General features: G+C 46.5%; 1 protein-coding gene across 15 annotated transcripts in view; it reads right to left on the bottom strand.

The window, feature by feature from the left end:
* Positions 1-298: 298 nt before the first annotated feature.
* The window catches only part of Anks1b (ankyrin repeat and sterile alpha motif domain containing 1B), a 1,054,774-nt gene continuing 1,027,164 nt past the window's right edge, over positions 299-27,908 (bottom strand). For 6 of the 15 annotated variants that reach the window (XM_060377909.1, XM_060377897.1, XM_060377898.1 and 3 more), the window contains 3 exons: positions 23,753-23,890; positions 5,032-5,199; positions 299-2,179 (listed from right to left, as the gene is read on the bottom strand). In XM_060377909.1, the coding sequence (XP_060233892.1) occupies positions 2,069-2,179; positions 5,032-5,199; positions 23,753-23,890 (417 nt within the window). In that variant the 3' untranslated portion in view covers positions 299-2,068. Of the gene's footprint in view, positions 2,196-2,351; positions 4,421-5,031; positions 5,200-23,752; positions 23,891-27,908 lie in introns of those variants that run through there. The other 9 variants (XM_060377910.1, XM_060377899.1, XM_060377900.1 and 6 more) reach the window with 3 other exon arrangements.

Here is a 27,908-nt window from a genome sequence, read left to right as displayed (position 1 = left end):
CATCTTACCAGTCCTTCCCTTCTATGCCACTTTACAAAGGCCGTGCAAAGACACCGTGGCTTCTGGCTGAAATTCAAGCTTCTGGAGATAGTGTTTCTTTTTCAGGCTGCGTGAACTTGGAAATGAGCAAGTTTTTCTCAGTATTGTTGCCAAGTGAAAACAAAACAAAACAAAACAAAACAAAAAACAACGCAAAACAAAACAAAAATGCAAACCTCTTTCTCTGTGGATGCTGAGAGGGCTGGGCCTCTCCTCAGTGGGGGTGGGGAGGTGCTCACAGAACCATGCCAAGCACCAGTCACTGTACAGCGTCTGTTTTATTTTGTGTGCTTTTTTTATAGGATATAAATAATGACAAAAATTACAAAATGTATAACTGGAAGCCTAAGCTTATTTACACACACGCTTGTGTTTCAGCAAAGCTACCCGCTGCTTTGTTCCTATACAGGTTCCTTTTGGTACCATAGTTTAGTGTTATTTTTCCTCTCAGTTTACTACATACATATCAACAATGAATAGGCAAGGTATATACAAGGAACTATTCAGTTCAAGTAATTTAATATTGTATTAAAATTCTCCAACACTGAACTAAAACCGTATACATTTGTCAGTTGAGATGAAATTTAATTTTTCTTCAAAACTCACCAACTGATGAATGTGATAATCTCAGGTTTAAAATAATGTTGGTTAATAAAAAAACATTAAGACAAGTTCACAATTTATCAATATCGCTATAATGAACTTCAAAATGATTCACAATATGATTGGTTAGAACAATATACATTAAAATGTTATTTTTCTATAATGATATTGGTACTGTTTATATAATTTGATTCTACAGAAATATACATTATGGTATCATACAAATATTCCACATAGACATTTAAAAAATTAAAATACCTTAAAGAAACGTAAGTAAATTTATTTAATCAAATAGTAAGCAAACATTTTCTTAATCTGTTTCAAGAAAAGTTTTTATTACTTTGGAATTTCTTCTTTTTTTGTGTTATTTATTTTTTATATAAAAGAATTTTGCAATAGAATTTTATTAACACCGTCCTTAAGCAAGGTTTCCATTACAGAAATCTTGACAGCAGGAGCCCTAGATTATATTTTTTGTTAAACATGTTCTTTAAAACACTCCAAAGGCTAAAACAAAACAAAAACAACCCAAAAAAAAACAACCCAAAAAAACCACTTGCGCAGGCTATGGCTGAGTCATCGCTTGGGTCAGGCTGAGCGCTAGCCTGTTCTGCGCTTGAGGAGGGGCTGGCGTCAGGGTTTCACCACAGCTGAGCCAGGGCCTCAGGGCGAGCAACCGTCCAGATGTAGCCATTTGAAATGGAACCAGATACATCCCGCACAGCAAACCTAGTTTTCTTATGAATGCATTAATGAAACACTCTTTTAATAAAAATATTTAATACAAGACACATTTTTTTCTGTGCATAATAAATTCCTCTGTTTTAAATCACTTTTTTTTAAATTTTTGAATCATTCAATAAAGGTTTCCTTTATCTGACATAGTTGATTACATATAAAATCCACAAATATAGAAATCGGGGGAGGGGGGCAGAATTTTCCTGGCGAGCGTGAGGCTTGCTCTGTCTTTTTGCATGAAACTGTACTGTGACACGGAGGGTTTTACAGGTGCTCTGGGGTGGGGCGGGCTAGCAGGACCGGTCTGACCTCCCCCTTCCAAACGGCTGACGGTGGAAACAACCCCAGCTGTGGAGGCTCTGGGCCGCAGGGGAGCCCCGGCCGCCCAGCCCGCCCCTGCGGAAGGCGCCCTCCCCAGCTAAAGCAAAGCAAGCGCGGGGCGGGTGAGCGGTAGCTCGGGGGCGGCAGGGGCGGGTGGGGCGCCCCGCGGGCCCCCGCGCCTCTAAGGGGCGGCGGAGTCTCGCTGGCAGAAAGCTCCCTGGGGGCGGCCGGCGGCCTTCCGCCCGTGACGAGGCCACGCGAGCCGAGCGGTCTTCCTCCCGGGCGGGTGGACACGGAGGCGCGAAGGTAAAGCCTGCGGCGGGGACTGCTTGGCGAGCAAGGCACCGCGAGGACGGGGCGGCGAGTATCAGAAAATCGTGGTTTCATACTTGGTATTAATGCCCCTCTTGGCTTCTTGCCCCGGCTCCACAATCCACGGCAGATTGGCCAGAGTCTTTTGCTCAGAAGGGTCGATCTGCTTTAAAACAGAAAGGCTGATGCCCGTTATCCGGCAGCTGCGCGGCGGCGCGGCCGCGTGGGCGCCGCTGGAACCCCACCTCGGGCCCCGCTCGCCCCGCCGCGCTGCGGTGCGGACCCGGCGTTCGCGCTTTCGCACCTGTACTGCACAGCGACTCTGCAGGGGCCTGCAAGGGTGACGCGAGTGAGACCCGGCCCCGCCCCCAGGGCTCAGGCATCGGGACCCAAGGAACCCTAAATCCTCACGAGGACCCTGCGGAGCCCACCCGCTTGCCTGCTGCCTTTCTAAGCTCCAGCCTTGTCTCCCCGAAGCTGGCACCCATGCCTGCTGTGCTCCGCTGGCTCCTAGCCAGGGTGGTCCAGGGCTTGGCTCCAACACTGCTTCCTCTCCTAGAAGCTGTACCTGCCACACCCTCTACAAAAGGGCACCTCAACTTGTCTGCTTCCCGCTTCCCCTCTCCGACACATACACCGGCAGACCTCCTTTGCCACAATGGCTGCCCATAAAGGTGGGGTTTTAGGTTTCCTTTATTGCTCCTTTCTCCAAACCTGGGAACGAACGCTCCTAGCAGCCGAATGCAAAGTAGGCATGCTATAAATACTTGTACAGTTGATAATACTGTTAGGGCAATTGAGCGGTCGGCCTGGATAAAGAAGGTGCTGGGGAGGATAGAAGGCAGGTACAGATCCCAGAGGGAGGGGACAGTGGCAGAGAGACAGAGTGGGATGGACCAGCAGCAGAGGAGGAAAGGGGTCAGCCGGAGCCTGTCAGGCTGGGCCTTGGTAGACTCTGCCCTGCCCTCAGACGATGCTTACAGGGAGCCACACGGTCATTCCCTGGGCCGTAGCTAAGGTCTGAGGCCTGGCAGGCCTCAGTTAAGCTCTTCCCCCAATGGCTCTCTCATCCTTTGGCCATCTACTTTGCTCTGTAAATTGGGCCAAGGAATTTCTGGAAGTCCTGTGTTGTCTTGCTCTACCAGCTTTTGAGGCTGCTGCAGGCCGCAGGGCCTGTGTCTCCGCGCCTATCGGGCTGCTTTCTGCTGTGTTTCCACTGTGTCCCCAGAGGCCAAGATAAGGACATTCAAGGAGCACTGTGTTTCCTCACAGTAAGCCACCAGAGTTGAGGAACTGGGAACCCTGAAGCCTGCTGAGATGCTGGCTCCTGAGCCAGGTAAAGACATTGGCATCATCTGCTGTGCACTTCCCTGTTTCCCAGAGAGGGCATCTAGACGGGTATTCTATGAGCCCTTATGGTAACAAACCCTTCGTGCTCTTCTGGAAGGAGTCTATGTGGACCATGGTAAAGCTGGGAGGAGGCTCTCACAGCGGGCATGGGAGGGAACACAGTAGTCTGAGCGACACCCCCTCCCCCAGACATGCTGTGCATTCCCGGTCACTCTGAAGCCTGACCACACTCAGAGACGCATCCGTTAAACCCACCCTCCAGGCCTCATTTCTTTAAGCGCAGATTGGTGATATAAGCATGCTATGGCCTGGCCCTGAAGTGACAGCATGCCCGTGCACTTCATGAAGCAGGTATTTCTTTGGGAGGAAGAAATAAGTGGTACGTGAGCAGTTCAGTAAATACTACACATAGTGAAACAGAGGCTACAGCGTGAGCAGGGATCTACCATTGGCAGGAAGTGCTTCGTGCAGCTGAGACCTGAATTGATATCACGGATTGGGCCATGCAGAGGTCAGGGGTCGGGAGAGGTGGAAAAGGACACTCCTGGGGTAGGAAAAGGTGGAACAAAGACTCAAGTAGGACTGAGCAGTGTACATACTCAAGGAATGGGAAGGCCTGGGCATCAGGGAGTGTGCTGAGAAATTAGGTTTTGGTGTCTGTAGGGTACCACGACCTCTGCCGTGTGGAGAAAGGAAGTCACCGGGAGGGGTGTGGCGAAGTCACCAAGAGCAGAGACAGGAGAGGAGCCCCGCATTATCATCAAGGAAGGAACCTTTCTCTGAAGGTTAAAAATGTCTATTTCCTCATTGACACGGAGGCTGAGAGCTGCTGGGAGGAGGAGAATGTAGCAGATGGAAAGATTGCAGGGTGAGGGGGCAATGCATTCTGGGGGCCTGCCCGGTGCCAATCCCAGAGAGTCTAGGATGCAGGATGGTAGCTGGAGCAGAAAGCAGATGGGAAGCTGGCTGGGAACCTTCCAGCTTTGGGGTGTTGCTACTACCAGAGGCGTGCGCTTTGAAGTCATACCAGCCTGTTGGGACAGGATGTCTGCGGAGCCTGTGGGAGGAGGGAAGGGAGGAAGTTCCTGGAGGGAGGCAGATGACTGGGAGGAGGGCTATCTACCACCTTCTAACAGTTACGAGGCTGCAGAGAGGCTGTCCATTGGGAAGGCACCCAGACCGGGGACCGGGCATCTCGAAGAGGATGCCTTGGCCTCCCCCCAGAAAGACACGCAAGCTGTGGCACCTGGCTTTGGCCAGGAGGGTGCTAGGGTATTGTTACCTTGGGCTTCTGCAAATCTCTCTGGAGGGCAGAGGTGTGTGCCCTGACAGAATGGCCAGCGAGGCCTCCGAGAAGGTTGCCCCCAAACTTTTCTAGACCTTCTGGTGAGATGTGTTTCAAACAGAAGCAGTGGCTAGCATTCTGCTCTTGTAAGGCTGTTACTGCAGGTGGCAGAGAAAAATGGGATTTTCTCTGGTACCTTTGGGTTTGGGGAGAGGTTTCTTCGAGACTGCAGAAACCAGGCTAAGGATGATGGTCACATGCCAGCAGAAGACCAAGGGGAAGGATAGAAGAGGCAGGCTGGATTTTAAAGGCAGCCCGCCTCTCTGTGTGCAACCCCCTTCCCTCTGGTTGCAGGCTTAGAGATGCCTCTCTCTTCTACTTACCACTGACTTGCGGATGCTAACGCGGGGCTTTGGGATGGGTTTGGAGGGCTTGTTTTCAAAGCTTTCTGGAAGCGTGGAGGAATGCCCCCCTTTTCTTGCTTGTAGAGCTAGCTGGTAAGCGACCTCAAATGCCTGTCCCAGTGTTAGGATGATTTCATAGGCTAAATTCTGCAAGAAAAACAGACAATAAAAGCACTTCCTACCAGCACACGGTGGCTCAGAATGAATGGATGGCTGAGGCACAGGGTAGGACAGGAGCTAGTGTGGACCTTGAACTACTTCACCTGCAGCTGCTGTGACTGAGAGAAAATCTGTAAGAACAGGGTGTTCTGGGGACTAGTCACTGAGGTAGCATCTTGTGTAGAACCATACTGTCTGATAAACAGAGTCCCCATGCAGCCCACAGCCCCAGGCGCAGCTCCCTGTGGGTGGCTTGCTGCGCTCATGAGGACTTGGAGGGGAAAGGGGTTAGAGGAGATGTCTTCACTGTGTTTGGAGTGCCTCCATCACACCTGTGCACAGATGATCCCACACGCTCCACGGGAAGTGTTCCTGAGAATTTTGGGTCTCCTTACCTCGAACATCTGTGATTCAGTGAATATATGTGAAACACCATCACAGTCTAATTTAGGCCGGGGGAGAGGCATTCGTCACGCTGGTGTGGCGTCTCACAGGCGCAACAGTGAGCACGCAAACATTGTTCACACACATCCAATTACCTATTTCTTGAGGGTTTTGCACTCCCGAAGGGTTCACACTCTATATATTATCATCAAATCACCAAGAGACAAGAGAGTCTGTCAGGCTAGGATGCTATACCAGACCGCTCCTGGGATGTGCGTTCTCTTCTCCGACCAGCTCCCTCAGGGGCGTTCCTGCCCGTCTTCACATCCTTGCTTTTGATTTCTGCTTTCCTTCCCACGTGCAGCTTCCCCTTTATCTTCTCTCCCAGGGACAACATGACATTAGTCTGCTCAAAGGCTGGATATGAGCCACAACATCCGTGGGTCAAAATGCATCCTAGAAGTGGGTGTTTGGGGACTGGACCTGTGGCCTCATGCATGCTTAGCCAATGCCTTCCACTGAGCTGCATGGCCAGCCTGAGAATGTTCTCCACGCTGCTTGCACCAGCTGAGGGCAGCCTCCATCTGTCTCAAGTTTGTCATTCTGTCATTGTCCCTACAGTGTTTCTCTATGGTTTTTCAAAACTGCAGGCAACATTCTGCTTCTGCTGAAGGAGCACTGTGTCTTGCTGTTCTTACTCCCCTCCACTCCTTCCCAGCATGCTTCCAGAAGTGTTAGGGACTGCTGCTCTCCTCAGCTTTCAGTGAGGATGGACAGCATGGGATGGCCTTCCAAGACCATGAAGAAGAGATGCACCAAGGCTGGACCAACCGGACTGTAGGTCAAAGCTGTATCAAGTTTTATGGTCTTAGAACCAAGTGGGGCAAAGCCTATGATTTTGAGCTGGTGTGGTGGAGGGTGAGTCAATCTTTGAGGTCCGATCTGATGGATATTTGATCCTGTGATCCTATCCCTTGCACAGCTAGGCTACGCCCTTCCCCGAAGTGAACACTAAGTCATGTTTGCCTCCACAGATGAGTCAGACAAGTAAATTAGCAACACAGCAAGAAATGATGGTGGAGGAGGACTGGGAGGCAGCTCTGACCATCATTGCATGAAGAGGGCTGAGCCCTTTCCTCTGCCTACACTCGGCACACACGCCATTGTCAGCTTCGCCGCAGTGCTGGTGGCGGGCGCGGGAGCACTGTCTGGGGACTTCCGACTTCCTTGGTGTCAGGAGGATGTTGTGGTTCTTGGCCCTGGTCACCCTCTTTCCGTGAAGCAGAGTGCAAATTCCTTCATCGTTAGTCTCAGACCAGTTCCTGAGAGTGAGAGCTGTGTAAGATGACAGTGTCTCTGGATAGGAGTCAAAGCTGCTCCTTTGAGCATCTGAGGCTGGCTCATGGTTACTACAGGTTACTGTGGGAAGTGGAAAGCTTCTGTACGATGAAAGGTTCCATGCTCTGCCCTTTGCTTTTAGCTGAGTGCCCAGCATTAGGAAACTCCTCGAGGAAGAGAGGGAGACCAGACCACCCAGCCCTCAACTGGCTATGAACTTGCAGCAGTCATCCTGCCTCAGCCTTCCCAGAGCTGGGATCATGGGTGCCTGGCTCTTTTCCTGTTTTGGTTTTTTGAGACAGGGTTTCTTGGTTTAGCCCTGGCTGTCCTGGAACTAGCTCTGTAGACCAGGCTGTCCTTGAACTCACAGAGAGCTGCCTGCCCCTATCTCCTGCATGCTGGGATTTAAGGTATGCGTTTTTAAAGAACGCTTTATAATGTTCTTCTTTTGCGATTTAGGAAGAAGTAGATATTGTTACCTTTCTGTGTTTTCTGTAGCCTCAATGTTTGAAACATGGGTGGGGGTGTGTGAGGGAGAGCCCCTGGGCACTGACAGTTGCAGTGAAAGCTGCACAGCCTGTCTCTGTACCAGGACCCAGCAGGGAACAGGTGCTGTCATGTAGGACCTGAGGACATGCTTTCACTCCTTCCTTCCTTTCTTCTTGCTGTCTACCTCCTTCTTCCCTCTCTTCTCCCCCTTCCTTTTTTTCCTTCCAGGGATGGAACCCAGCGCCCAGGCAGGCAGATGCTCCACAATGGAGTCACACCCTCAACCTGAGTATATGTGTTCCAGAGTATTTGTTCCAGGGCCATTCCTCTGCCTCAGCTGTGTCATCCCCACTGTGCACAAAGGAAGGAGAATTGTTTTTCTGAGAGCTGGACACTGTAAGGCCAGAATAAAAAACCATATTGCAGTAGGACTTAATTACACATTAAGGATATTCATTATATTAATATGCTAATTACCATGAGTAATGTAAAGGCAATTTTACGGTTGTACGTACTGGGAGGAGTCTTGCAATCTCTGCCTGGGCCTCTTGTAGCACTTGCCTGGGAGTCAGCACTGTGTGAAGTCTGAGCACTCTGAGGCAGGGGAAGGTGTTGCCTGATAAGGACCGAGGCTGGACCAGTCCAGCCACCTCACATTTCCCAGCCTAGCCCCTAGATGTGGGACTTACAGTGCCATCCAGCACACAGTACATGGAGAAACCTCAAGGCCTAGGCAGAACGCAAGCTGAGCTGTCCTGATATCTGCAACCATTCAAGCTGCCCCAAACTAAGACCCCCTCCCCTCCCAGATACGGTGGAGCAAAGAGCAGAACCTCAGAGCTCAGACTGAATTATGGACTTAGAGCATCATGAGGATAATGAAGCAGATGATCTATTTATTTATTTATTTATTTATTTATTTATGTCCTTAGAGACAGGGTTTCTCTGTGTTGCCTTGGCTGTCCTGGACTCACTTTGTAGACCAGGCTGGCCTTGAACTCACAGTGATCCACCTGGCTCTGCCTCCCTGAGTGCTGGAACTAAAGTCACCACACCTGGCTCAGATGCTGTTTTTAATGCCCCTTAATAACATCGTGTGTGGTACGTACTATACAATCTATAACTGACTACCATAAACAGCAAAGGAAGGCTGACTGAGCTCTCCCTGGCTCAGGCAGTGTGTAAAGTGGAGCCCTTGGTCTCTTAGCTCTTATGGACAATGCTTGGCATGGGAACCCAGTCCTGGACCCAGCCCAGCCCTGGCTACCAGGAAGTGGAAGTCTGGGGGTCTGGCCCTGTCAAAGGTCACAGTTATCCTTCACACATGCTTTGAACCTTTGAAATCAGCATGGGCAGGCTCATCTGTGCAGGTTTGTATTTTGTTACTTCCCGACTCTCAAGTGCTCTGTACCTGTGACCTGGGCTCCTTCTGCGTCTTGCGGCTTATGAGAAGACAGTGACCTGGGACTGGGGATATAGCTCAGTGGTAGAAAGCTCAGCTAGCACGTTCCAGGCTGTAGGTTCAATCTCCAGGTTATCTGCCCACCCTACACCTCCAGGGACACACTGGCAAGTGGCTTTGAATGTTTTCTACCTCACACAGACCTGTGAAAGGCAGCAACGCGCATGTGTGTGTTTGGTGTCGTCACGGGATTGTTGGAAAGAGCTGATTCTGACCTTCAGTTTTCCTATCATACATAGCTATCTACTTTATTGGATAATTTTGAGACTTACTAACAACAATATTGAACCCAGCAATGTGGGCCAACGTTTGTTATTTACTGTGTACCATTTACCATGAAAATGCTCTATATGGCTTATATAATTTAGGGTAAAGGCAGGGAGTCCCAATCCAGTGGGGTAAGTAAGAATGGGGTACGTATAAAAAAAAATCACACCTTCCCTTCTTTTTTCTCTTTCCTAAGGACTCCATCTATGGATGGGGAACGTAAGCAGCCATCATATCTCAAGGATGGAGTCTAATGGTACCCAGCAGATGCAAACTTGCTTCTCTTTTGCAAACTGGGGTGTGGAGGTCACTGATATTTACTGTGGGTTCTTCCACACAGCCAGGGTTGCAGTTTAACACCATCAGAATATTTACTGAGCTTGTTGTGGCCGTGCCCCTGCTCCCTGGCCTGTGTCTAACCTATAGTGTCCATAAAATGTTCATCCACTGATGGAGGAGCCAAAGGTCCCTCTAAGCTTCTTCTTGGCAACAAAGGGGGATCACAGAGAGACAAAGAGATGCACCCCATTGCCCAGCATCTTAGTCCTGAGGCTGACCTGGCACAAACTTCAGTTTGATTGTAGAAAAACTGTATCATACACTGTAGCAATCCTGTCCCCCTAGGAAAAGTCCTGGCACCCAGGGAACAGAACATGTAAATAAGTGCTCTCTAGGAATTCTCCACTTAGCTTGAAAGTCCGTTAGGCTCAAGGCTCTAATGACATTATGTCTAAGAGCATTCATTTCAGTGTATAAAAATTTCATGAACATCTCACAGAGCACACAGTGCCATGCAATGAATGCTGGGTAGCCACTTAAGATAAAAACCAAGTCACTGAAAAGAACTGGTTAAAAGGCTGTAAAAGCTGGGGCTGGGGCTGAGTGCTGAGGAAACAGAAGCATGAAGATCCCAAGTTCTAGGACAGCCTGGGCTCTACAGTGCAAGTATGTAGAAATAAGTGCATAGAAGACAGGTTTTCCAACAGCCTACACACCGGGAAAATATCTTAACCAACCCTGCATCTCACAGAAGGCTAATAGCCAGAAGATAAAAAGAACTGAAGAAGTTAAACACCAACAAACCAAGTAATCCAATTAAAAAATGGGGCACAGAGCTAACCAGAGAATTCTCAAGAGAGGAATATCAAATGGCAGAGGAACACTTAAAGAAATGTTCAACACCCTTAGTCATCAGGGAAATACAAATCAAAATGACCCTGAGATTTCACCTCACACCCATCAGCATGGCTAAGATCAAAAACCCAAGGGATGATGCATGCTGGAGAGGATTCGGAGAAAGGGGAACCCTCCATTGCTGGCGGAAATGCAACCTTGAACAGCCATGTTGGTAATCAATCTGGCGCTTTCTCAGAAAATTAGGAATAGTGCTACCTCAAGATCTAGCTATACCGCTCCTAGGCATATACCTAAAAGATGCCCCACTATTCAATAAGGGCATTTGCTCAACTATATTCATAAGAGCTTTATTTGTAATAGTCAGAAATTGGAAACAACCTAGATGTCCCTCAATGAAGGAATGGATACAGAAAGTGTGGTACATTTACACAATGGAATACTACTTAGCAATTAAAAACAAGGAAACCACGAAATTTGCAGGCAAACTAGAAAAGATCATCCTGAGTGAGGTATCCCAGAAGCAGAAAGACACATATGATATATACTCACAAGTGGATGTTAGCTATATAAGATAGAATAAACATACTAAAATCTATCGTCCTAAAGAAGCTAAACAACAAGAAGAACCCTAGGGAAGATACTTAATTCTCATTCAGAAGGGCAAACAGGATAGACACCAGAAGTAAGAGAAGACAAGGAACAATACAGGAGCCTTCCACAGAGGACCTCTGAAAGACTCTACCCACCAGGATATTGAAGGAGATACTGAGACTCACAGTGAAACTTTGGGCAGAGTGCTGGAGTCCTATGGAAGAAGAGGGAGACAGAAAGACCTGTAGGAGACAGGAACTTCATAAGGAGAACAACAGAGCCAAAACACCTAGGACAAGGGGGTCCTGCAGAGACCAATACTCCAACTAAGGACAATGTATGGAGAGGACCTAGACCCCCTTTTCAAAGGAAGTTCATTGGCTGCTCAGTTTCCAAGTGGGTTCCCTAGTAAGGGGCACATGGCTGTCTCTGGCATGAACTTAGTAGCAGGCTCTCTGACCATCTCCCCCTGGTGGGGTGCAGCCTTGCCAGCCCACAGAGGAAGACAATGCAGCCAGTTCTGATGAGACCTGATAGGTTAGAGTCAAATAGAAGGGGAGGAGGACTTCCCCTATCAGTGGTCTAGGGAAACAGCATAGGGGGAGAAGAGGGAGGGAGGATGGCAATGAAAGGAGATGGGGGAGGGGGCTGTAGTGGGGATACAAAGTGAGTAAATTGTAATAAATAAATATATAAATAAAATAAAATTAAAAACAATAAATAAAAACAAAATAAGACAAATGAAAAATAAAGATTGAACAAAGCTAAAATAAAAAAAGGAAAAGTTTTTTTTTATGAAACATTAATGCTAGCTATCATGGCTGTTAAGCTTGTGGATAACTTATCTATCATCTATGTATCTATGTATCTATCTATGTATCTATGTATCTATCTATGTATCTATGTATCTATGTATCTATCTATCTGTCTATCTATCTATTCATCTTATATGTACCTATCATCTATGTATCTATGTGTGTGTATATGTAGGTATGTATGTTACATATTTATGTATGTATATATCCATCTATCTACCTACCTATCTATCTCTATCTCTCTATCATCCTTTCCCCATCCTCTTCTCCATCTGCAAATGCTGAGGATCAACTTAGGGCCTTGCACCAGCTAGGCAAGTGTTTTATCACTGAGCTACACCCCCACTGTGGATGACTTTTCTTAAACTTGTTTTTGTGTTTTGAACTTCATTTAAATGAAGATGAATAGTTTTGTCAATTGTAACATTTTTCTCTTTCGGTGTTCAAGCTCATCCTAGTTATTCTTCATGCTTCTCCCTGGGGTCCTGTGCCTCCTCTTCCTTCTTTGGCCGAGAGGACTGAGACTGCTTTTCCAGCATGAGCCAGGACTCATGTGCAGATGTTAGTGTGGCCGGCCTCCATGTACAGCAGGCTGGCCAACTGGTCATGAATCTTGTTCAGACTCTTCGGTGTTCACACTGGCTTTTAATTCTATCACCTGCTCAGGCTGATTTTTAAAATACCCAGTACTTCCTTTAATCTGAAGCCTCCAAGACTCTTCTTCAAGTAGAGAAGAAAGAGTCAAAGAATCTATAGTCCAATATCTACCTAGTGAGAACAAGTCACTTTGTGAACTTTCACCTGTGGACACTCAGTCTACTCTCATGGTTGTTCAGGGTTGGAGCTTGGCACCAAGTCTGATCACCTTGGTGTAGCTTGGACTGTACTGTATTTCCTCCAATGAAGGATCCTCTTCCTCATCCTCATTATCTAAATCTATATCTAAATCTAAGCAACTGCCACAGGGCTGCATAATGTCCTAGGCACCAGGCTCTGCACTAGCAGTCTGTGGGTTTTGACCCCCTTTGAGGGTTGCATATCAGATAGCCTGCATATTGGATATTTACATTATGATTTAGAAGGGCTGCAAGATTACAGTTCTGAAGTAGCAATGGGATAATTCTATGGTGGGGGTCACTGCAACATGAGGAACTGTATTAAAGGGTCGCAGCGTTAGGAGGGCTGAGAAGTGCTGCTCTGGACCGACTGTGGACGATGTCTTACATAGGATAATTTATCATGTCCCTTTCACACATGAGGAACTCTGGAGCAGCGACACTGACAACACTGGCTAGGTTTACACAGCTCAAGCCGCAGCATCGGGTTCAAATCGAGAATGACTTCAGCTCAGCCAGGGTCATCTAGCTTCATTTCTTCCATGAGCCTGCTGCTGTCCTGACCCCACATTTGTCATTCTCCTATGACACCATGTTGTGGAGACTCGTCATATAGGTGCTAGTGGAGAATGGGTGTGCAATATCACTTCATGGGGACCAGGAGGAAGGGCGTCCTTTCCAACTTAGGTCTACTGAAGATTTGTTTTCTGTGAGGAAGGTGTATACTTCCCTTTCAGAGAAATCCTGCCATTCACCTTGACCTCCAGAAGTTCAGAGGGCCAACCTGTGGCTCAGTCTTGATAACCATGCAGAGCTCTGTGCTGTTGACTGGTATAAGAACTCTGATACTCTAGAACTTTGGTGTGGATTCTGGTCTGTATTTCCCTAGTTCACATCTGTGTGTCCCAACACATTCAGGCTGTTATATCTATTAACGGGAGCTGTTCTGAATCACGTGTAGAACGAAACATGGCAGCGTGATCCGACACTCAAACATTGTTTGAAGGGTTGTTTGCTTAGCCCATTCTTGACAACATGCTGGTAAGGAGTGCTGGAGACAGCATCCACACCATCAGGTGACTATGTCTCAAAGGGAAGTGAACTGAGGTGGGAAGGAGCCCACAGGGGAGGGCCCCCTGATCAGTCAGGGAAGCCACACTTTAGGAACAGATGATTCTGACCTGTTAGCTACGCTTCCCGTTAGTATTAGGAAAACAGTGGCCATATTGGCATGACTGGACTCATGGAACAATGTGTTGTTTCCATAGCTTCAAAAGCAACGGACCTAGACCTGGACAGGAGTACTTCATGAGGTCAGCATAGGCTCCCCACAACCCGGAAGGTGTTCAGATATGACATTAAAGGATAAGGACTGTGCCTGCTCCTGGGAGGCGAGGGCAGAGAAAGCCAAGTGTCATGCCTAGCCTAAGGGCAGCTGTGTGAGTGTGCTCTGATGACAGAGACCCTGAGGAAAGCCCTGAGATTTCCTGCATTTACCCTGAGGAAAGCCCTGAGATTTCCTGCATTTGCTAAACACATCAGCGATAACTTTAGTGCCCTCAGCAGTGTCGCTGAAAAGACAGGCTAAGAAGAGGGTGTGAGGGGCTGCAGTGGTGTGCAAGGGTGGTTAAGAGCACTTTTTGTCGCTGAGGACCCAGGTTTGATTCCCCGCACCCACATGGAGGTTCACCACCCCCTCAGGCACCAGGCACACATGTAGTGCACGGACCTACATGAAGGCAAAACACTCACACACATAACATTAAAAAAAAAATCTAATGAAAAAGGAAGAAGAGGGTGTGATCCCAGTGGGCTTCTGGTCTTCCTCCATCCTGGGAATTCTAGGATTCTCCAGGGGAGAAGCTGCTGTCTGGCTCCCACCCAGTCAGTTGCTGATACGATCAATGAGTGAAAGATAACAGGCCCAAAGAGGGACAGGTATAGTTGGAGCCAGGTTAAACCGGAGCATGTTCTTGAAAGGCCTGACGGGGGAATGCAACGGTCCTTCAGTTAGAGCTTCACGAGGCTGTGGCCACGGGTTGATGCCATCTTAGAAAACACTATTATTTCAGCTGGGCCTGGGGGTGTGGGCCTTCAGTCCTAGATAATCAAAGAGGCAGAGGCAGAAGGATAGCAGGTTTACAGAGTGAGTTCGAGGCCAGTGTAGGCAGCCAGTGAGGCCCTATTTTAAAGTAGTAAATAAAAAAAAAGTGCTGGTATGCAGCTCAGCGATGGAGGCCTCGCCTAACGTGAGTCCCTATGAGCAATTTCGGATCATTTCAACAATCCTCCCCCCCCCCAAACTATCCCAATGGCCAAGCATTCCCTCAGTACGCACCCTTTTCTTGTCTGGCATCTGTACTTGGTGAGTTATCGCTCATCTTCGGAGGGGCTCCAGGTGTTGAGCCCCTCAGACCCTCTGAGTCTTTTCCTAGTCTCCCATGCCAATTTAGAGCTTTTCTTTTCTTGTAGTCACTCACTCCTTGGGCATAATTTTGCCACTGTATGGAATTTGTCATGATTTTCCCTTTGTAGCTCTGATTCCCTAGTTGAGTGAGTGCCTTGAGGGGTATACATCTTCTCCACCTTTGCAAGTCTAAGGGCTTAGTATATATTTGGTACCCAACAAGTCTTGGATCAAATAAAGAAGGAAGCTGCAGTTGGTCCCTAAGATAAGGGACTTGCATCTTAGGATCAAGATGCACTGTGGGTGGTTAGGGCCATTCCCTTCGTTTCCTCTCCCCACTCCACCCACAGAAAGATCTGTGGGTGAACAAATGCTGAACAAATGCCAGCAACATGACAGCCTTGGAATGGAGGAAAGTGTCTTCTGTCTGGGTTGTCAGTATGGCCTCCAGACAGAAGCCACAGTTCTCTTTGTCTCTATTTTATTTGAATTCCTGTATTCCAAAAACTGCGATAAGCTTCATCTACAACTTGCTTCACCCACGTCCAGATGCAAAAATAACTGAGAATATTCTGGGCATATTCACAGATTCCATTGACATCTCTTTAGCTTTACCTATAGTTAACTTTCCTAAGTACCTCTTAGGAGCTATGCAAATAGTTTATGGAAATACACATTGCCTAATCATGATCTTCAGCATTTAGAAAGAAAAAGGAAGATCTCTGCCAAGAGGCTTATCTGGACCAGGACTGATATATTAAGTGGCCAACATAAAGATTTCTTCTTTGGAGCTGATTTATGCTAACTGAAAGAGAAGGGAAATTACTTTTCCACCCTAATTATAATAAGAGTATATGTAGACAATGTCAGAGATACAGAGAATACAAAAGAAAATTAGGTTCACCTGTAAAATTCCACTGCTGGGATATAGCCACTGCTATATTTTGTTGTGTTTTCTTTTTATATTTTTATATATACTCATGTACTTTATAAACCATCTGAATATTTATATATGTGAATTTAAATATCAAATCAGGATACTACTTTATGTGCATTTTTATAAGTTGCTTTTCATGTAATGCTGTATCATGAACAGCTTTTGCATGCCATTATACATTCTTCAAAGACAATACTTTGGAAGCTGCCAGAGCTTCCTACTGCTTCTATTAAGAAGGCTTGGCATGCTGGCCAAGTCATGACTTGCTTCCTGGTAAAAATCCAGGCTTCCTACAGAGGCCTCACAGAGTGGCACAGGGTCAGCTGTGCTCACAGGCTCACAGTGTCTGGCCAGTATGGCCTCTCTCATCCACCCTAGAGGGACAGGACCACTAGGGTCATGGAAGGCCCCTGAGTTACTTGGCAAGAAAATGGGAGAATGACTTTACTTTCCAGATCTCATCTTCTTCCTCTTCTTCAACAGCTGAAGTATGTAGTGGAAGCTTCACTAAATTCTTTACTGGCTTGTGAAGCCTTGCAATGTGGCTCTCACCAAATTCAAGGTGACCTTACTATTGAAAATCTTTCTCAAATGGATGTGCCCATTTCCTTGACTCAGTAGATCCAGCACAGCCACCCACCGGTATTTGGACTGAACTGAGGATGCTCAAGTGTCTTACATAAAGTGGGCTGGTATTTGCACGTCACCTGTGAACACCCTACATGCTCCATTCCACCTCTAGATGACTTGAAATGCTGGGCAACTGCACATTCTATCCAAATACCTCCCTACATGACATTGGTCAGGATATAATGGCAAGACAAACAAGTCGGTATGCACTGGGCACAGAGGCAGTTATTTTCAGGGCATCTGTGGCTGGCTACACCCGTGGAGGCAGAGCCTGTGTGTGGAAGGCTGACTGCATACACAAATGCCCCTTTTTTCTTTGTTTATTGCAGATGCCTGCTTGGTGCCTCAGGCTCATCCTTCTGAAATGAATTAATGAGTTGTCATGCCTCCAGACTTACCACATGTTCTCACAAAGTACATGTTCAGCTTCCAGCCCTCCTCTGGGAGACCCCATCCTGCTGGGCCCTGGGACAGCCATGATGACATGGGTATAATTTTAGTGTACTTATTTGTTTATAACCCAACGAGATCCAGAGCTCTTAGAGAGCAGGGGCCTGCCATGGCTCACAACAGACACACAGTAAATATAGGTGTGCAACTGTACAAAATTTTACTTTTTCCCTCAGATGTGCAAAACAGAAGCACTAAAAGTTATGTTGAAAACCAAAGCCTGGCATGTAAGTCCTAACCCAAGGACCAAAGACTGGAATATCCTATCACAACTGTCCCTCCTATTCTCTGCATCCTTAGCAGCTCTGATTTATTGAACATTGTCAAGCAGGTGTGTGGCCCCTCACTGAATCCTGACGGTAACCACAGGAGGTGGGTACCACTGCTAGCTCTGTTATAGACGAGGACACCGAGGATCAGTGGTGTTCTTGCTCAAACCAACCTTGGCTTCAAAACTAGGCTGACTGCAAAGACCACAACCTTAAATGTGATCTCAGATGACTGCCAAGGCCACACCCCTAAATGTGACTGTTACCTGGGGGGGGGAGTTATCTACATACAATTAAGTGTATCAATGTGCTGTATGTGTAGGAAAAACTGTCTTTCGATGGAATATATATAGACTCTTTTCTTGTGACTACCTCCCAAGCAATACCCTATGGGAAGCATTTACATAGCACTGGCATTGTATGATGATATAAAGTGTGCATGACGCTGTATATGTAAATGGCATATATCATTTTATAGGAGAGACGAGTCAGTGGCTTTGTGAATCCACACAAGCTTTAGAGCTAACCTCCTTCAGATACGGGTGGATGATTGCACATATATAAATGCAGTGAAGCAAATGCAGTGAAAAATAACCCCCAAATGCCTGCTCTCTAACTGCCCAAACACCAGTTTGATTTAATATACCCATCCATTATAAAAAGAATGAGAGAAAATAACATTAATCTCTGGGTATCCACCCAGCTTTGGCTTTATGGCTTGGTTGATTTCAGAGACTTATGCCAATGAAGAGCAGATATAAATAATGAACCTCAGCAGTGCTAATCCATCTATTCTTTTTGTAGGAAGTACTGTGAAAGGGCCACAGGGCTTGAAATGCTACTTCAAAAATTCAGTGAGGTGGGCTGGAGAGATGGCCCAGAGGTTCAGAGCACTGGCTGCTCTTCCGAAGGTCCTGAGTTCAATTCCCAGCAACCACAAGGTGGCTCATAACCATCTATGGTGAGATCTGGTGCCCCCTTCTGGTGTGCAGGCACAAATGCAGACAGAACACTGTATACATAATAAGTAAATCAATTAAAAATTCAATGAGGGACATTTGCTGTATGTCTCAAGTTCTGGCTCAGAGTCAACTGGACAGATCAGGTTCTCCTCTACATGTAGGCACAGTCTCTACCCTGTCTACGTAAGAGGAGCCAGAGAGAGCATTACAGTTCTGAAGGGCTCTGCATGTTCATGTTTTCATTTATTGCCATTTTTTAATAGCATCAGAGTCAAGTAGATTGAAAGCCACTTTCAGTTAGAGAAAATGAGAAACAGAACGAAAAGACGCACCTATACCCATAGATAATGTTAATTTTGTTGTCAATGGTCAACTAATAACAATATCAAAATTTCTTTGTAAATTTTCCACTTTGTAGTGGCAATGGAAGCTTTTTTTTTTTCCCTTCAGGAATCTCAATTCCACTGGGACCATCTCGGAGTTTAGTAAAGGGCTTAGAAAACTGAGGTTCATTAAACGGATGAGAAAATCAGGAAGTTAACCCATGACATGCACACACCGGCACCGGTCCTACCCATCTGTGGTGAAGGAGGAGGAGCTCAGAGCAGAAGCTGGTTTAAACCTTCCCAGGATCGGGTCTTCTTTTCCACCCATCCCTGATGCGCCCCACTCCCTGTTACAATAGGGCTGACTTCGGAATGTGAGCATCTTGTGTTTCGGCTTGCTTGCCGTCTGCTCATGGTGGAGTAGCATTGCTACAGTCGGCCGCCATGTTTCCTGCACATTGCCATTTCTGTCCCTCTGGTTTAGATGCGTTTGGGGCCCACATTAAACCACAAAATCTCAAGGAAGAGGGAGCTCCATCTCACACACGTGCTGACTTGCAGCACCACGGCTTCCACGCCCCTTATGTGCTCCCAAGCCGATCTCAGCCTACCACACTCTGCACAGGGAAGAGGACAGAACAGCAGAAGAGAATGAGCACAAGCGTGGCTAAATATGCTGGAGCCCGCGAGCACATTCCGTATAGAGAACTGAGAGCCAGCAAGGGCCTGGACGGTATTCTCAACCTTCCTAATGCTGTGCCTGTTAAATACAGTTCCTTGTGCTGTAGTCACCCCTCCAAATAGAAAATTACTTTGTGGCTACTTCATAACTGTAATTTTGTTGCTGTTATGAATAAATAAACATCTGATATGCAAACCCTGTGAGAGGGTCATTTGATCTCCAACGGAGGTCATGACCCACAGGTTGAGAACCACTGGTCTAGTGGAAAAGGTAAAGCTTTTAATGATAGCTTTTTCTTTTTCTTTCTTTTTTTTAAGGGTTGAGTATATAGTTCAGTGGCACAGTGCCTGCTTAGCATGCACATGGATCCAAGTTCCATGCCTAGTCTGGCACAAGAGAAAGTATTTTAACATTTAATATGATTGAATGAAGACCTTGCCAGATTCTTAAATGAATCTGATACTCCCATAGGGAGTACATCGCTATATTTCTAATCTACCTACATCAATCTGCTGCTGAGTGACTCAAAAGGACACACCTCCAGATTCCCCTGGTTATATGTGTTGCTACTCCCAGAGGCCTCATTAGGAAGATGACTACAGTTTGGGGAGTTCATGGCCACAATCTTACAGTTCCCCATCACTCATGGGAGTTAAGAGTTAAGGGGATAAAGCTAAATGTATTTGTAAATTTCAGACAGACACCCCTTTTCTATCAAAACTCGATTGCTTCTTCTTTTTCAATGTCACTGCTCAAGTGGCATTTGGGAAAGTCCATCTACAGAGACCGAGATGAGTTCCAGGCCTAGCTAGTCCATGAGATGAACAGAAGTCAGATTCCACAATACTGTGGGTACAGAGCCTGAAACACGGTGTGGGCTTGGTGCCGCTGCCTCGAAGGAGCACAGTAACTTAAGGCACCAGTCTATGCTGTTAGGCTTTGCTTTCGGCTTGATTGAATTTCGACCCGAGCAGGGAGGCACATCCCTGGCGAGTCTGTGAGGGGGTTTCTGGATAGGTTCAGCTGAGGAGGGAGACTCCCTGTGGATGGACTGGGATCTCAGACAACATAAACGGGGAGGCCAGCTAAGAACAGCACCCACCTCTCTCTGATTCCTGACAGCAGACGCGGTGACATCAGCTGCCCGTGACACACTGTGAGCCATGGCGAACCCTTCATTCTCTGAGGGTTTTTTTCTTTTTAAATCAGAGCGACTGATATATAACCCTCATTTTGTTTTACTCTATTCTTTTTATTTTCACCTCCATGTCATTTGAAAGTGAAAATATTAAAAGGTCAATTCAATGTCAGTGGAAATAACTGGAAGTGGCCCAGAGGTCACCCAACATAACTTTTCCCAAACCAGAAATGCTAATGCTGTGAAGCACTCTCCAAAAGTGGCCTAGGACCAGGTGAGCCTGGGAGACGGCACACTCCACTCCTTCCTTCAAGCTGCCCACATCCGGTGCATCACGTGTCCTATGGGTGGCAAACTATGTGGAATCCACAATTTAGCTCTCATAGGACGGCTTTGGAGTCCCCTTGGAGCCACAGGATTGCTACGGGGAAATGTTCCTAGCCGTTTTACAAACTGGAAGATTCCTACACAGCACTGAGGTTTCCTTGACGGCAGATAAAGCCACGTGGTATTGTGATGACAGGATGCCGCCCATAGAAGGTCTACAAGGCCAAAGAGCTGATAACCCTAAACTGAAAGACAGAGCACTCATTCACCCGTCTGGAAGGTTAAGCAAGCCCTTGAACTGTTATAAGGAGTTTGTTACTTTCTTTTGTTGTTTGGAGTAACTCAGGGGACTGCCTCAAAGGAATTGTAAGGCCTTAAAATTGGACCAAAATATGGAATGGCCCTATACAAAGATACAAAGAAGCAAACTACCCCCCTCACCCCCCAAGCGAAGCTGTTGTGTCTCAGACTTGCTTCAAGGTTCAGGTCAAGGCTGACTGTCTTAGTTACTATTTTTGAAGTTAGACTAACTGTGTTCACTTAGAGAGGATTAAGACCCCAGATTTGTGTCAAATGAAAATCCTTTGGAACAGATACAAGAACATCAAGCTTGTGAGTGTCTACGTGAAGCCAGACATCTGGAGGAAAGATAAAGAAGCTGTAGCAATTTGCCACATGTCCTCCAAATTTATCAAGACAGGCTGATCAGAAAACTAAACAGTGGTGGCTTGATCATCTCCTCCACCCCCACCTGTTCTTCCATTTCCTGGTCTCACCCACAGGGCCAAACGTCCACAGGCGCTGGTTTTAGTTTAGCTTTTGGTAGTCTTGTGAAACAAGATCATATAGAATCTGAATAATGTAATTTTTTTTTTAAGTGATGGAGGAGCAGTAACATAAGCTGATGAAAACAGCTTAGGGGCCACGAGGCCTGGTGAACTAGTGTGTTCTTCCCAATGTTTCTACTTCACTTTTCGTCTGTTTCTACTTTTGCAGTGGCAGAGGGGACATGCTGCATGATGGACGCTCCCTGGAAAGCCTATCTCATGTCATTTAGTAGAAAAGGGACAAGCTGTCGGCTGGTGTCAGTCAAGGAGGAGGAGGAGAAGGAGGAGAAGGAGGAGGAGGAGGAGGAAGAGGAGGAGGAGGAGGAGGAGGAGGAGGAGGAGGAGGAGGAGGAGGAGGAGGAGGAGGAGGAGGAGGAGGAGGAGGGGAAGGAGCCAGCCAGCACTGAAGCTCTGTTATTTATGAGGGGCTCTATATGAGCACTTTCATTTCAGTCCCTCAAATCCTTGTCTCCATTGTATGCATCAGGAAATTGGGGCTCCATAAAGTCTAAGATCATTAACCAAGGACGAAGCCGATCTGGGGTGTGAAGCTGAATCTGCCTGCACTTTCTCTACCACCAGTCCAGCTCCCATTGAGGAAAGTGTGTCATGAAAACCTAACTACTTGCAGAAAAACAAAAAATGAAACCTGACTGTTAAAAACAACAACTGAATTCCACAAGAATGGCAGGTTACACAGACATTCCTGGCATCAAAACTCCAAACTGTAAATCCCAAATGGAATGACGTTAATCAACACTGTGAGTCTGCAAACAACTGAGTTTGGAGATACTTAAGGCAGCCTTGGAGAGTTTTCCTTTCTGGTCCTGACCACACACCATTTTTGCATTATTCTCCTCATCTTTCCTGAAACAGAAGGGGGTTATTTTAAAAGCCCACATGCTTCCTTTCCAATTTTCAATCATCAAATCCTAAAAGCCTGAGTAGCACACAGTAAGATATAAAAGCTGTTAAGTGTGAGCCTGGCATGGTGCAAATTTGGGACATGGCTGGACTTGGTCTGTGGAGTTTGTTAGAACTGGAAGAAATGCCGTAGATGGAATAGTATTGTATCCACCACATTGAACTATACTGGAATTCCCAAAATAAGTTACACTGTTTTGTTGTTGTTAATCCTCCAAATCTGTTTATTTAAAATCCAGTGAGCAGGGAAGAAAAAAGTCAAACTAAAGTAGTATCTCAACTTCTTCTGATTGTAAATTATTTCGGATTTACAGTCACATCTGTTCTGTCGGCTTCAACTGCAGAACGGCCAGGATTCTATCTCAGAGGCAACTTGTGTCATCTCAAGGGAATGCAGATCTTAAAGCAGCATGCATTGTTAAGTTGTTTCCATTTTCTAAGCCTGTACTAAGTTGGTTTTTAGGCTTAATGACAAATATAGGTATGCATGGTGTCACTCTGCAAGGAAATAATTTTAAGACTCACTTTGAAGTGAACATAGAGGCCAAAGCTTGGGTCTCCCAATTGGTATTTGCAAAGTATCTAATTTGACTACTAGTCAGTAAAGAAAGCTGGCTTTTACAGAGGTAAACATTTCTATCACACCTAATCCTGAGAAATGGCCACTGGAGAAACCTACAGAGATAATAAAGGAATAGGAGGCTGGAAGATCTTACTGCATTTTTGGTACCAGAATATGGAAGGGATTTCTTAAATCTGGAAAGCAGAAGTTGATAGTTGAGTGTCAACAGCTGAGGTATCAGAAAAGTTCAAAAAGAGTTCAACCTCAAGTGGGAGACTGTCAGTATGGAAAACTCAAGAAGTTAAGCCTGCTAAAAAGTACTTCTTATTTGGCTTTATGGGTTGAACTGTGATCACCTCAAAAATCCTATTTGGAGATCTAATCTCTGGTACCTCAGAGTGTAATGGCATTGGAAGACAGAGCTCTGCCGGAGAAGATCGAGTTAAGACAGGTTATTAGTGTGGGCCCTACTCCAGTGTGACTCTCAAGAGGAGAGAATCTGGACACAGGCGTCTCTGTGGAAGGAAGGCCACAAGGACGAGCTGATGAGAAGATGACCTCACATGTTGGAGGGAGAAAGGGCTCAGAAGAAACCAGGCTTACTGTAACCCTGGTCTTTGGCTTATGGCCTCCAAAAACATGGGGAATAAATTCCTGTTGGATAAACTGTGTGGACTGTAATGTTTTGTCACAGCAGCATGAGCAAAACTGACATCTCTATGTATCTATGACCCTATGTATGTATGTATCCATCCATCCATCCAAAGAGCAGGGGACTCACCACATCAAAGGCAGTAAACACGTGACAGTAGTGGTGGTTGGACTTCAAATCTTTTGTGATATAAGCAAATGTTGAGAGGTCTTCTGGGTCCTGGGCAGCACAGGAGATATTACGAATTTCATGTTCCGCAATTATGTTCTAGAAGAAATGACACAAGTGATCATTGTTTTCCTTTGAGAATCAACACATTTTAGATCCAGGATAGTTAATCTGGGAACCAATTGCCCTTCTTTTTCTCTAGAATGTTCTATGCCAGCAATATTCAAAGCAGTTCAATGTGCTGTCCACGGCAAAGTACACCATGTCTGCAAGGAATGTTTTCATTTAATAACCATCATCATCATCAACCTAAAATAGTCATATCCTGGATCAGTGGCTCTTGCCAAGTGCTGTATATGGAAGCAGTCTGGGTGACAGTTAAAAAACAAAAACAAAACCAAAAACAAACAAACCCAAAACCAAACAGTAATTACTAAGCATTTTATCATTTCCATTTCCCATGCCCAGTTGTAGATATGCAGTCTTGCCTACTGCTAATCCTGTCTGGGAGCTATCATCTGTCGCTTGCATGTGTGAGGGAAGCTGTGACCACAGGAGGCTGTCCAAATCCTTGATGTTGTATTTGCCCTCTACTCTCCCTCCTCCTCTGTTCTCAGGTGCTGGGTTGAAACCTAGGGCCTTGCTTGTGTTAGAGAAATGCTCCCAAAGCAAGGGTGGGTTTAGAACAAAGCAGTGGGGAAACTTCAGTGGGCTCCTCTCTCTTCAAGGTTCTCAGGACGCTGTGAGTGCAAGCAAGGGAAACTACCAGTGTGCTACCCAGGCTTCAGGTGCCTTGCTGGATGCGAGGACCTATGGACAGGACAGCTCTTTCCTCCTCACCAGGCCCACGGCAGAATGATGGTGTGTGCGTGTATGTGTGTGAGCGTGTATGTGTATGTGTGCGTGTGTGTATGTGCACGTGTGTGCTACCGTCACTGTCTTACAGGTGAGACATCCGGCCCTCCAGTGCCTCACACGGGGAAGGTGTGGGGTTGGTGCTGAGCTCTGGGGTTGTCTGGAAAGCTGACACTGAGGGCACTGCAATGTTTTTTGTTCTCCCTCCTTCCTCTCTGATTTGACAGAATTGCAAATTCTTGTGTGTTCTCCCTGCTAGCTTCTGAAAATAACTGGTGGGAGGGCCGGCTTAGTACCATTGTCCTGAAGCATGGAATGACCAGAGAGCATCATCTTTCCTGCTAGAAACCTGCTAGAAACCTCTTTTGAAACACAGATGTATTTAAAAAGCCCTGTAAAAGTACAATCATTTAAAAAAATCTTGTAATTTCTCACATGTCTTTTGCAGTTGTCATAGATATAAAACCCCCAATGCTTCAGTTACCCTAATTACTTTTTAATCGCATATGTTAAAGAACCCGTTGGCAATTCAGGGCTCCACGTCTACCCATCAATGCTTGAAAACACTCCCAAATGTCCTTCCCTGCCAGCAGCCTCGGTGAGTACTTCATGTCCCTCATTCTACCAAGCTCTGTGGTTGGAAGGCAATTACAGAATCAACACGTAAAAGATAATTAAATTAAGACATTCTTCACCATGGCCCTGAAAGCTGACACCACGTGCAGCCGCTCTGTCAAAAATAACTCAGATTGAAACTGGAAGCCGTAAACAAGTAACATTCCGATGCCAGATGGCTTCAGCATAGAACGTCCTGGCCCTCTTCCTACAGCCAGGTAGTGTTTCTTTAGGCAGAACACTCCATCAGCAACTCGTGGATCTTGAGAAGGAGTTATTTTCTGGAGAATTTTCCTTCTTGTTCTGAAGAGGCCCGGTCTGGCATAGACAATGGAGCTTGGCATGTCTCACATGTTTGATTAATACAGTCCATTCTCAGGGTTGGCTTTAATGCTCCTTTGAGGTATGTGTGATGCTTATATTATATAAACATCATCTACGCACTTCCGAAATGCCTCAGCTAAAAGGAGTGAAATGTTGCTAAGACAGTTCACACTCAGGCATGAATATATTCACAGACATTTATGCTATATCCCTGGCAGGCCACGGTGAGGACTGGGAGGTGCGAGTGGAGATACTGCCTCTCTCACCATCATCCACGTTAGGGGATGGAGAGGCCAGTTCTCCATCTGTGGAATGGATCCAAGGCCAAGCACTCTGCAGCTGCAGCCTTATGGAGTCTGGATGGTCAACTCACTCTTTGGAGAAGACTCAAAGTGAGAGCATTCCTCCCCCTTCAGCCATGCATCAGTTCACGGCTACTCCACAAATTAGAAGAAGAAGAAGCAGAAGAAGAAGAAGGCCTAAAGTGGAAAAGACTCCAATCTGATACTCTTTCTAGGTGCATAGGGAAGGTTGAGGAGAGATAGCATGGGAGGGCAAATGTGACCCAAGCCTATGTCATCCCTGGATGTGGAAACTGGATCACCTCTTGGAAGACCCTGCTAATCTCAGGAAAAGTCAGTAACAAAACAGCTGGAGTCCTCGTGGCCAGGTCCCGGCAGGAGTTGACTAGTTGACTCTGGGCTGCTGATCTATGAAAGTAGGAGTGATTCCCCTAAAACGTTTTAGGCCTAAATCTATTCCAAGCTCCATTTTCAAATTCAAAATCTCTTTTACTTTTTCCTTCCCTCCTTTCTTCTTCCTCCTCTACTCTCTCTCTCTTTCTCTCTCTCTCTCTCTCTCTCTCTCTCTCTCTCATTGAGACAGAGTTTCTCTGTGTATCAAGCCCTGACTGTCCTGGACTCACTTTGTACAGGCTGGCTTTGAACTCATAGAGATCCACCTGCCTCTGCCTCCCGAGTGCTGTGGTTAAAGGAGTAAGCCACCACGTCTGGCCCCTTTTCCTTCTTAAATCATGCTTAGTGCTTAGTTTTCTCAGTTGCGAGGCAATACATTTATGTGTGTATAATGAAGCATCTGGCCCTTCCCTATGAACTCAGAACTATTTATTGACTAAAAAAGAAATGCTTCATTGGACGGTTCATCTTGCACATTCTGTAATGGGGGCTAATGTGAAAGGAAGGGTAATTAACATACAATTAATTAGCCATTGTAGTTTAAACTGATTGGTAGAAGGTAGTCATGGAGTAATAGAAAAGTATTAGGTTAGGCAGTGGAAAAAGCAGGCTGTGCCTGTGGGCTGACATTGCTCAAAGCACAGGGGCCTTAAGGTGTCTGTGTGGATTGGACAACCATGTCCATCTTTACCAGTGGAAGTCTTTACTGGTGAAGACTCAAGTATAGTGGAGGCACACTGAGGTGAATGTATCTTAGCACAGGCTTAGAGGCCACGAGCATCTGAAATGGTGAGATCCTCACACACACTTCCACTTCACAAGTCCTTCAACTTCAGCGCAAAGCGGCCCACCAAGACCATGCTTCCCAAACCTTGGGCAAACTCAAGGAATCCTGAAAGCAGCACTTGAGTTCACCTCTCCTTCCTGCAGATCCCTCAAGCCTCCTGAAGCCACCCCTCAGCCCTTCTCATGCTTCTCAGCTCTCAGTGTAGCTTTAGACTTGTCTCTCCTCCGTCTTCTCAATCTGATCTCTACTTCAACCTCCCCCACAGCAACTATCCCCTCGAATCACCTGGTCTCTTTCTATATTGCCATGTTGGGGAAGAGCAGTTAGTTATGCAGCTGATTGAAAGTAAATGTCCGCCAGTTCTTTAAAGAGCCCAGGGTGTGTTGTAGGCACAGACAGCTTGGTACCTCCTGCCACCAGATGCCCTGTGCCTTTGCTCCTGAACCTGAAAACTGGTCACAGGCCACAATGCAAGGACTGGAAAGACATCCAGGTTTTCTTTATTCAGAATGTTTATTTTCCTGTGCTGACGCTTGGTAAGCAGAGGTCTACACAATCACTGGCAATGGAGTCACAAGCATCTGGAGAGGTCCAGGAGCATCTGAGTCTACGGCCTTCTCCCTGTCTGTTTGCAAACTGCTGTAGACCCAGCTAGTCTCCCCCCACACTGTTCTGATGGTGGGGGTCTAGTCAGAGAGGATGCGATCAATGTAGACGCTCTTCAAGCTTTTCAAATTCAACAGGGTAGAGAGAGTTGCTCCAGGTTAGAGTAAGATGTACGTGTGCGTGTGCGTGTGCGCGTGTGTGTGTGTGTGTGCGTGTGTGTGCTGGGGGCCAGTCC

The sequence above is a fragment of the Meriones unguiculatus genome, chromosome 2 (assembly GCF_030254825.1).
Source record: "Meriones unguiculatus strain TT.TT164.6M chromosome 2, Bangor_MerUng_6.1, whole genome shotgun sequence".
In the NCBI taxonomy this organism is placed as follows: Eukaryota; Metazoa; Chordata; class Mammalia; order Rodentia; family Muridae; genus Meriones; species Meriones unguiculatus.
Note: the sequence above shows the minus strand (reverse complement) of the source record. Positions and strands in the feature narration are given on the sequence as shown.